The following is an 11,023-nucleotide window of genomic DNA, read 5'->3' as shown; positions in this document are numbered from 1 at the left end:
TCTCTCTCTCTCTCTCTCTCTCTCTCTCTCTCTCTCTCTCTCTCTCTCTCTCTCTCTCTAGGCGCAAAAAAAATAGCGTGGAATAGTAAATCCACGTGCAACTGAGTAGTTGCTGACTAGTTACTGACTTGGGAAAAAATCGTTATATCAATAGTAACTGTTAGGCTTCATATGATAATTACAGTATCGTCATCATAGTATCTCGCTGAGTCAGTAGCGAAATCGAGGCTGCGATTAATAAAACATAACGGCGCCTAAGCATTAAACTGAAGGCACAGCCTTGCTTCCTGGCAAGGTCGAAACCAGGGTTATTCCGACGAGTCGAGAGGCACCTTTCATTAAGGAAAAAACTGCGATCATTCGCGGTCATTATCGCAAAGTCGTTCATTTCTGGCGAAAGTTCTATGAGATTATAAGCGTGATTTGGACATTTCAAGCACGCGAAACGTGCTCGAAAGTCGAGACCAGAACGGGTTCAGAATGGCGCCGCCAAGTTTCTTGCGCCGAGGATTGTCATTTCCAGGAAATACAGTGCGTCTGCGGGACGCGGAATTTTCGATAACGTAAACGCGTCCAACCTGTTTCCCAAATCCCATGAGGCTGCGTTTACGCTCGCATGAAAAAATATATATTTGCTTCGAAATCAAAGTAGCAACATTACTTCCGGAGGCATTATACTTTTATTATACAAAGAGTACTCGTTTCTCATAGATAATAATAAAGTCTGCATTCACATTTCTTTTATCAAAATAGCGCGTATTTATTTCTCTGATTCTATTATAGATGTATATAATGTAAACTATATGTATATGCTAAATGCGTGCTTTATCGATGAAAGTGAATGCGGTCGTAAAACGTGAACATATTTCATGAAATTCGCGTTAAAATTCCAGAGTACATTCTTAAATTAATTTTGAATCGATCTTGTTTCTGTTTACAAATTTAAATTTTCGAATTTAAAATTTCGACTAATCAAAAATTATTCTTTTGGACGAACTAAACTTTGGAATGTGTATATCCGATTTAATGAATACATGAAATATTTGTTGCTAATAATAGATTAATATAATAGATGCTAATGCTTCTCAAGTCTCAAAGTGCTCGTTAAATTTGTATAAGTTTATTGCTTCTTTTTGATAACTTGTAGTATAACGATTCATTCTAAAAACCTGTTTGAATCGTGATATCGAAGCTAAAAGTGATTTAACATCCATTTAAAGCAGTGGTTATCAATGACTAATAGGATAACTATGCAAAGTCCTAAAGCTGATATATGTATGTACCTTTAATTATAGATACTTATTGATCTGATATCGATTTCTTTTCTACATATATGTTACTAATAATTCTTTAGCAAAGAGAACAATTAAAAAACTATTCCAAAATTAAACTTTATGTACATATAAACTAACATATTTTATATACAACGTGTTATAGATTGCAATAAATCGAGATCATTGTTGATTACGAAACAAAAATTTCATTGTTTTAGTCTAAATACAATTCATATGAAAAAAAAAAGCTTAATAGAATGAAGCAAATCTATTTTTGTCTTAAAATTTGAATTTTTTGTGTAACGTGCATTGACATTTGTTTTATCATTTACTTCATAATCATACATGCATATCTTGAGTATCTGCGATCGAACAGGATGACTCACAATCTGCGGGAATACCCCGAGGAATTTAATTTTATTTTTATTCTTTTAGTCAATATTTATGAGATTATATCTAGGAAAGAAATAACCGTGGTTATTCTAGCCAGGTATGATCCATTAAGATTTATCGTTTCTTCATTTTTTTTCTAATCTTGCACGTTCGAATCGAAATGAGTTCTTAAGAAAATTCTATTTTATATTTATATTGGCTTACGCACATTAAGTTTCCCAATACAGCTAATATAAATACGCAGGAAAATTGCTGACCGCGAATTAATAAACTAATTACATGGAAAAAAAGATTTTGCAATTAACTTGAGCATTTTACATAATTACTTTTTCAATCCAACAAAATTATTTTTAAATCTGTATCTACAGTTAAATTATTAGATACTTCAACAAAGTTGTTAGTTACTTATTTCTTCAATTTTATAAATGTAAATCGCAACAATATAAGTTTAGGTTCTTATAAAATTATATTGTTGCAAATGAATATTATCACTAAAACTCTTGAATATTAAATTTTTCGAAATACAGCATACAGAATAGAATACAAGAAACTTGTTGACCGCAAACTTGTTAATCTAAAGTATTTTGAAACAACTTTTATTTTCGATAGCTTTCGACCACAATCTCAGATTTTCTGCTTGGTCATATAAGACGCAACTTATGACCCAGTGTGTTCTGTGCTTAGAATATAATCTAATCATATCTTCTAACAATGTATATAATATATATGTAATAATTTATTTTTTAGATACCACTCGATTTAGCTGCTAAATTAAATACGATAGACTCGTTGGAGGAGTTTCTGCAGCTTCTTCACGGTGTTTCACAGCACGAAAAGGGTATCACATTTGCCAGTAAGTATAATTCGCTACTGCGTTATCTTTGTTTTCTAAATGCAAATATAAATAATGCAATGGTAAATAATCTTAAGGAAAACTCATTGTAAATAAGAAGGAGTAAACCAGATTTACTCGTTGCAAATTCCACTTTATTGAATAGAAACATCAAGGATAAAAATCTTATTATTATAATTATAAAAAATTAGAAAATGCGTCGCCAAACAAACATTTGGAAATATATTAATATTCTTCATCATGTTCCAACATCTCGTACAATTGCATATTAATTATTAAATGCATTACAATTATATACCATTATCATAGGGAAATTAATTAAGTTCATAAAGATACAAATAAAGATAAGATCGTGATAAGATCAGTATTTTATTATCTAAGCAGAAACATAAATTAAATCGCGGCGCAATAGATCTTTTGATTATTCCATTGTTTATACAAACGCGTAATTATCATTGTAAACTGAGATCATCTAATAACATAAATCATACGTACATATTTTGATTTTCAGTGCATGTGAATTAAATACTATGTAATTATAAAATAAATATTGCATGCTTAAAATATATTTTTCAATCTTGCAAGAGTTAAATGATTTTTCGATTAATACAGGAAACAGCCTTTCCGTTACAAATGAAAATTCGCGTATCCGGCCAATTGATTCCCCTGACGATATTATCTAACTAAGAGCAAATACGTCCAATCATCGTCATTTAGCCACAAGCTTGTGCGATAGTTTTATATTGTTATTTCTTGTGTGTTAGATATATTAACTTGGACCTTCGAATAAACGATCTCATGAATTTGATACATGACATTAAATGGTTTTTTATTTGGACAATGGGAAATCAATTTATTGTTGACATAACGCAAGCAAAAATGCATATTGGGATTTTTTTTCGCTATTTCAGCCTCGAAAAGTTTTAAAAAATTTTCGCGATCCTCTAAGAAGTTTAAAGGTTGTAGATAACCACCGAAATGATTTACATCTGGTATTAATGTGTTGCTAATTTGAATCGCCTCTTCTAAACTTGGCAATTTACTTTCCTGTGTTTTATCTGTATCGTGACATATCTTAGTCGAAAGTTCTGATTTGCGAGCAACACAATCATTTTTCTGTGCATTATGACATTTTCTAGCAATCTTCGACGAATTGTCATCATTTAGAAGCGAATACATGATCTGCAGCTTGCATTTTCGTATCCAGATTTTCTTTTTAATAAATGAATTTGACCAATGATATAGAGAATCTAAAAAATATAATTTAACATTTCTAATATTTATATTATTGGTAAAATATATAAAAATTATTTCTGTAATTTCATTTATATGTAATTTACATCTTTTATATAAAATTTAATTTAAAATATTCTAAAGAGCAATGTCTGAACAATAATAAAATATTATATATATATATATATATATCCATCCGATGATTATTTTTAATTAAATTTATTTCTACCTGTTTGTGTATTCATTCGTATAAATTTTATCTCTCCATTCGCTTCCAGGTACTTATTGTTAGTCGTGTTAGCTTCAGTAACAGGTCCATCTGCTTGATCAAGTTCTCTGTTGATGGCTCTGACAGTTGGTGCCATTTCCTCTTTCAATTTTATCCTATTAATGTTCTTGCCGACGACTTGCTGAGACGTAATCTCGGGCTCGAAAAGATTATAGAGATCGCCCTCGTTAAGATCACGACTCTGGTCATCCATCTCGACGATTGCACTAAATTTGTTTTGATGCATGTCGATATTGGTATTCACATCCTTAAATCTATCTATTAAAGTTTTCAGTTTTTCTTTTCCTTTTTTATCTTGAAATTTGCATCCGTTAGAAGCTGCTTCGTCTATAGAAATTGCATCGTTCACATTGCTTTTCTGGTCATCACAATCTTTTACGTGGGTCGTTGACATTTCACTCTCATGTGAAGAACGAGCCGGTAAATAATCGCTCGTGGAGGTTCCGCAGTTATTGTTCTGTTCTAAGGACTGGTTTATCTTCCTACGCAAAAATTATAGGTACGTGCGTGAGACCATCTAATAAGTGTTAAACTTCCTCAAATGCATTTATTGTGCACGTATCCAATAATAACATGTATTAACTAATTTTTTGATAAAGATGTTTGTTGTTTCATAAACTTGGACAATATAATTGACAAATGCAATTATGAATATATGCATAATTTATCATTAATTTCAATGTCCTCACCGATTCAACTGTTCACTTTTGTGAGAGATACCGGAAATTGGCATAATATCAGAAAATTTGTGAAAAGATTCCGTTTTATTGGACAGCATAAAGGCAGTTACTTTTTTTCTTCCCGTAATCACTTTCCCGAACCATTTGAGTACTACATGCTCTGCAAGATGATCCTTAAAACCGGGAACCATTCCATCGACCAACATGAAATAATAGTTTGCGATTGAAATTGCTTCGGCATGTTCATTGACCATTTTCCGCCTTAAAAAAAATAATCTTATTTTTAAAAATAATCGCTATCTAGAAAGAATCTAATACCAATTTAATAATAAACTTCTGATTATATATATGATTTTGTTTATCTCTTAACAAGTTAATACTGTTTTAATAACATAACTTGTTACAACTAATAAATTAAATGTTAATTCTTACAATAATAAATACAATATGGAAAGGACAATTTTTCTAAAAATTTAGTTGATACAGATCTAAAAATTATTTTTTGAATCACCAAAATAATAATTATGTAAGATGTTAAAAATAATTGCTATGTCAAAATTTTCGCAACACTGCTCATCATGCTTGAAATCTAATTTATAATGTGCTTTTTATTTTCTATATTTTATCTTTTACTTTTTTCTTTCCATTTTATCGATATCATATTTCTTGTCTCTTCCAAAGTCTCTTCGTCAACTTTATCTCGTGTGACAGAAAATAAAAAAACAAGATATGAAACAAAAAGACAGGAGATAAAAAGCAATGAAAGCAAGAAACAGGTAGCGAAGTGCATATTGTACATTAGGTTTATGTGTTCTATATAAATTATTTTGATAATTCAATAAAATTATTTTCACAGATTTGTATCTAGATATATTTTTACATACTTCAGAAAAATCGTTCTTTTCTTGAAGACATTTACAAAACATTTGATAATTAATATTATCTACTTGGAAATTAATACATTTAACAGCTTGTTTTCTACATATTATGAAACATATTTTCTATTACGTAAACTGGAGACTATGTCATATCTTCGGTAGTGTAAAAAAGAAAGTTTTTTTTTGATTACGTTTAAGATATAAATAAGAATTCTTTCCAGATAGATTCGGAGGTGAGGAACGATCGAACGCAATGATACCAGTGCCAGCCAAGTGCATGCCCGAGCTACAACTCGTTTCCCTAAAAGTGGACGACGATCCTTCGACATTCGTCTTCCCACTCTGCACACGGATCAAAAGATGTGGCGGTTGTTGCATTAGTCCTCTGCTCTCGTGTCAGCCAACAGCTACAGAAATGCGGAACTTCGAAGTAATCAATATTGAGTTAAAGAGCACGAATGAAAATGTGTATAATAGTGTGAGCAATCAACTTGAGAAAGAGCAATAATTGAACATGTTTTCTTACGTTGTCTCAAGGTGATCGTGACGTCGCTGATCGATATGGACTATCGGGGACGACAAATTGTGCCGGTGGAGGAGCACACTAAATGCAAGTGCGATTGCAAAATCAAGGAAGAGGTAATTTGATGGCGACCGATAATTAGTGGTTAATTAATGTCTTGCTGCTTAACCGAGCCGTGTCATTTATGAGTTTCACATCGTCTTGTCGTGTTCATTGTTTCTCACGATGCATATATTATATGTATCGCATCACTTGAAAACAATTTACGTCAGCCGGCCGGCTGAAAGAAACACGGGTTCCGTTTTCAAGCGTCTCAACAATGCACGAAAATTAGAAACGGAATAATAGGCATTTCAAAGGCATGAATCACATTTTCCACGTGTTCATCTGCATCCTCGCTCGTCCTTCGGATATATTGCGAAATTGACGTTTCAATTACTTGAGATATTATATAATCGCAGATGCAAAGAGATGTGAGATATAAAAAAAATTCTAAGATTCTCTCTAAAAGATGTGTTAGTAAGCATTAAGATCATTTGCACGGTGTTCAATGTACACAGTACAATATTTAAAGATTTATTACAGATTTATACTTTTTAACAAAATGAATTAAAATTATAGTTTTCCTATATGTATTTGTTTTTTTATTATATTTGAAAATAAGAAGTTCAATGGCGATCAAAAATCTGGATCGAAAATTATTTCAATAACAAGATATATACATATATATAATGTTAGTATCGTCAATTTATTTGAGCTGAGATTCTTTTTTTATATGAAAAGCATACGTTTCTAATTCTATTTTGCAGAGAGTATACCTAGCATATCCTTAATCTGAATTATGAAGTGAAATGAACATAAAAGTTTAAAAGCAGGACATAATGATGCCCTTTTGGGCATCTCATAAGATGTCTTATGTCCTTTAAACTTTGTATTGTCAGGAATATAATTCAGATTAAGAACGCATTAGGTGTATATTCTTTGCAAAAAAGTGACTGGAATTGGAAATTTATACTTTTCCATATAAAAATTTTTTTTGAGAGACAGTTTAAAGTCATTTTTGCGAAAATGTCGTATGTCTTGATTTTGGTCTTTGGTTATCTGAGAGGCTAAGGTCGTTTCTCAATATATACCAATTTCGCTGATTGCTACAATTGTCGCTTCCTTGCAACGTGCGCGAACGCTCGCAAAGTGTGTCAATGCGGAGGACAAGCGAAATTCAACCGTGTTTGTACGAGCATGATAAGTGTTGACACTCTTTTTCGTCGATGATTCATGCCACGTCGGTTTTCCTTGTTGCTTTCAGCACTGCAATGATAAGCAACATTACGAGCCGCACAACTGCAAGTGTGCCTGCAACAATGTGGACGAGGAAGAGAAGTGCCGTAAGAACGATACGAAGATCTGGAACTCGACTCTCTGCGTTTGCACGTGTAGGATCATCGAGCCATGCACCACTGGATACTACTTCAACCCCAACACGTGCAGGTGTGAGCCAACAGAATAGGGGACTATCTGCTAAAGGATAAGGCGTTCTCCTTTTTCATTGCACGTCATTATTTAATCATGATTTGCGAACGCACCGATTTATTTCTCGTCCACCTAAATATTCTGAATTTATTTCGATCGTCCACTTCGTCTTTTGCACGAATTTTCGCAAGTTTTACTTTTTTCTTATGCTTCACACGCGATTCTATGCGTCCCATATTCGCGCTTTCCTTCTATCTCGTACGTATAGGTATTTGCACGTGAGCGAAAGCACTTTCCGATTTCTTCACGCCGCTGTCCTTCACTGAGCGACATAGTTCGCCAAACATTTTGGATGACAATGAAATTTGCTTCTCGTCGCAAAAGTTTTCTCATCGCTTAGTCATTAACTCTTCATTACTCGCGAGAGATGTCCAGAGAGATTCCAGTTTTATAAATTCGTTAAATTTATAGATGATATTTATATACACTATATTTATTAATTTATTATTTTTATTATTAAATTAAAAAATTATTTCACAATTAAGGCTATATTCCAGAGAACGTTCTTCTTTCTCTTCAAGAAAAATTTTACTCAAACTATATAATACACGTAACGTGTACTACATTTGTTGAGTAAAATTTTCAATTATTTTTACCTAAATAAAGGATGTATAAAATATTAGTTTTCATTTAATTGTAAATCATAAAAAGTTACAATAAAAATTTAGATATAATGTTGAGATGTTAGAAACATCATAGAGAGTAATTATAAAAATCACGCGAGTAATGTAAGGTTAAACTAAAACGGCGTATACTTCATATGTGATGTATATGCACTTAACTAATATCTATAATAATGTAACACTTTGGAGGCAGAATATATTTGTATTCTACTAACAAGGATTACCGCTTTAAATAAATTTAAAAAAATAATAACGATAAAAATCAGCAGAACTTTATGGAAACCTAAGATTGAGAGATTGTGAAGTGTCCTACATTTTCAATTCACGCAATTTGGCATGATATTACAGTACATTCTCCATAATTATTGGCACGTAACCGCAAATGTTCCAGATGTGGACCGATAATGTTGTCTAGACCAGTAAACAGGTTCGCGCCGACGAATTACAATTTCACTGACCGTCGACCAGAAAACAGGCGGACGGTGATAATCCCTTTGGACCCATCGGATCCCAGAAGAAAACAGAAGGAAGATCCCGAATACAAGTGACAAGAATTCAGACGGACACGCGACGGATTACAAGACTGCTAAAACGATCTATAATTAATTTGTTAATTGTTTTATTACATAAAGACGAGACGCCTCAACAATTCCATACCTGATAACTGAAACAGTTAAATTCTCTCAATTTTACAATTAATTAATTTTACAATTGTCATAATTTTATTCATAATGTAAAATATGTTGCAAATTCTGTAACTGTAATTCTTTTTTGTTTCTCTTGTTTTTAATATATATAGCAATGAGCAATTTCTTCTGCGATTTAGTGGTAAAAGAAATATTACATTTATAGTTCTACCTCCAAATCGCAGAACGACATGTTTTTCTAATTCCAAGGTGTTTTCGTACTAAACTATTGTATGTTGACTGTAAAATAATTAAGTCAAGAGACATTGTGATATAATAAGAAAATGACCGCCACAAGATTTTGTCAATGTTATTTATGTCATAGTTATTTCTTTTTGTATTTATAGTTACGATGAACAAATTACTTGTTATTTACCTTTATCATACGTGACATAGCAATAAATTTATAACATGACACACATGCAGGATTATCAATTACATCACATATATTCGTTAATTAGTATTTACATCTAAATCATATTATAAAATTCTTATTATTAATTACAATTGGACAAATACAATTGTTATACTCAATTATTGTTCCTCTCTGATTAATGTAGAGTCTAGATCTTCTGTACTTTGATTTATTGTCTTTTCACGTTTCTCAGCATTGTACAAATATGTAACAACAGCAGTGTTCGCACTCAGAATGTTGCTGTAGCTTTTACTGATAGATTTAAGAGAGTTGGTTATTTTATCTAAAACATAATACAATTATATATATTAACATATAAAATCATATCATACTATTTCAATAAGAAATATCAAATTATCTGTAAAAGACATTTCCTATAAAATTTTTCTTAGCTTTTAGATACTTCGTTCTATTCCCATATTATTTTTCCCATCAAATTATCATAGAAATCACATGAGAGAGAAGTCTACATTTCAATCAACATATAAAATCATATCATAGAATTTCATGTCAGTAAGAAATATAAATTTTTATCTAAACATTTCTTATAAAATTTCTCTGAATGAACTATCAAAATTTCTATGATGAAATGAACTATCTCATTTTATTCCCATTTTATTCCATTCCATCAATCATAGAATCACAGAGAGAGAAGTTTATATCTTAATATCAATATACAAAATATTGTAATTTCACGTTATAGGTAAGAAATACGAAGAATTATTTATGAAGCATTTTCTATAAAATCCTCTAATGGAGCTTTCTAATACTTCATTCTATTCCCATATTCCTTTCTATCGAACTGTTATAGAAATCACACGAGAGAAATTTATATACTATAGTTTTGATTAACTTACCGATAGAAGACACAATGTCAGAGATAGCTGATTCCTTCGTAGACTTTATCCGTTTTACTTCTCGTTCTTCCATTATATGTCACCTTGGCATTTCACGTCGCTGTCGGTTATTATACTCGATCCGTGATATTTTCATAAAATCTGAAAAAGTTCGTCCGTTTGTTGACATCTACGTGATGTCAACAGCTGACAAAAGGCGCGAAAGCGATTATCGCCAGCCGCCATGTTGCATGCGATTGATCAAGTGCACGCTTGCGCAGATATCGATTGTGACATATCGACGACAATGACAAGTAAATTTTAAACGACGATAGTTATAATTACGTAATATGATTTATGAAGGAAAATATTCAAACAATTAAAAAAAAAGTTGCTCTCTTGACAAGTTTAGTGATTGTCCTTGTTACGTGCAACGTTTCTCTCTATTCTTCTCTCTCTTTCACTTTCCTTTTTTCTCTCTTTCTACTCGAAAGGTCACATTCCTTTTTCCCTTTCCAATATCGTTTACACTCGCGAATGCTTTACTTGTGCAATCAACGAAATAAAAAAAGTGATAATAATTATAAATATTTATCTTTTTTAAAACTATATATTCAGTATATACGCACATGATCTTTATTTTTCGCGCGTCTAACGTGTGTGAAAAATATAACAACATATCGGATAGCATGATACAAATGTTATCATTTATAAAAAATTGTACTTTTTTCTTAATTATTAAATTGAGATTATTTCATGCAATTGTAGCAACTAATTTTTAATAAAAATCTCATCAGTTGAACAAAGAGA

The 11,023-nt window shown here is 31.5% G+C and overlaps 2 protein-coding genes across 2 annotated transcripts in view; one reads left to right on the top strand and one right to left on the bottom strand.

The window, feature by feature from the left end:
* Positions 1-8,931, top strand: part of LOC108688562 — a 10,593-nt gene extending 1,662 nt beyond the window's left edge. The window contains exons 2-6 of the mRNA XM_018194864.1: positions 2,415-2,520; positions 5,822-6,030; positions 6,138-6,239; positions 7,430-7,611; positions 8,668-8,931. Of these exons, the coding sequence (XP_018050353.1) occupies positions 2,415-2,520; positions 5,822-6,030; positions 6,138-6,239; positions 7,430-7,611; positions 8,668-8,824 (756 nt within the window). The 3' untranslated portion in view covers positions 8,825-8,931. The remainder of the gene's footprint in view (positions 1-2,414; positions 2,521-5,821; positions 6,031-6,137; positions 6,240-7,429; positions 7,612-8,667) is intronic.
* LOC108688563 lies at positions 3,091-5,853 on the bottom strand. Its single transcript, XM_018194865.1, has 4 exons — positions 5,792-5,853; positions 4,732-4,983; positions 3,983-4,524; positions 3,091-3,770 (listed from the first exon to the last, which is right to left on the bottom strand). The coding sequence occupies exons 2-4, from the start codon at positions 4,974-4,976 to the stop codon at positions 3,259-3,261; spliced, it is 1,299 nt and encodes a 432-aa protein (XP_018050354.1). The 5' UTR covers positions 4,977-4,983; positions 5,792-5,853; the 3' UTR covers positions 3,091-3,258.
* Positions 8,932-11,023: the final 2,092 nt, after the last annotated feature.

Source organism: Atta colombica, unplaced genomic scaffold (assembly GCF_001594045.1).
Source record: "Atta colombica isolate Treedump-2 unplaced genomic scaffold, Acol1.0 scaffold236, whole genome shotgun sequence".
Taxonomy (NCBI): domain Eukaryota; kingdom Metazoa; phylum Arthropoda; class Insecta; order Hymenoptera; family Formicidae; genus Atta; species Atta colombica.
This window is presented reverse-complemented; position numbering and strand designations above follow the sequence as displayed.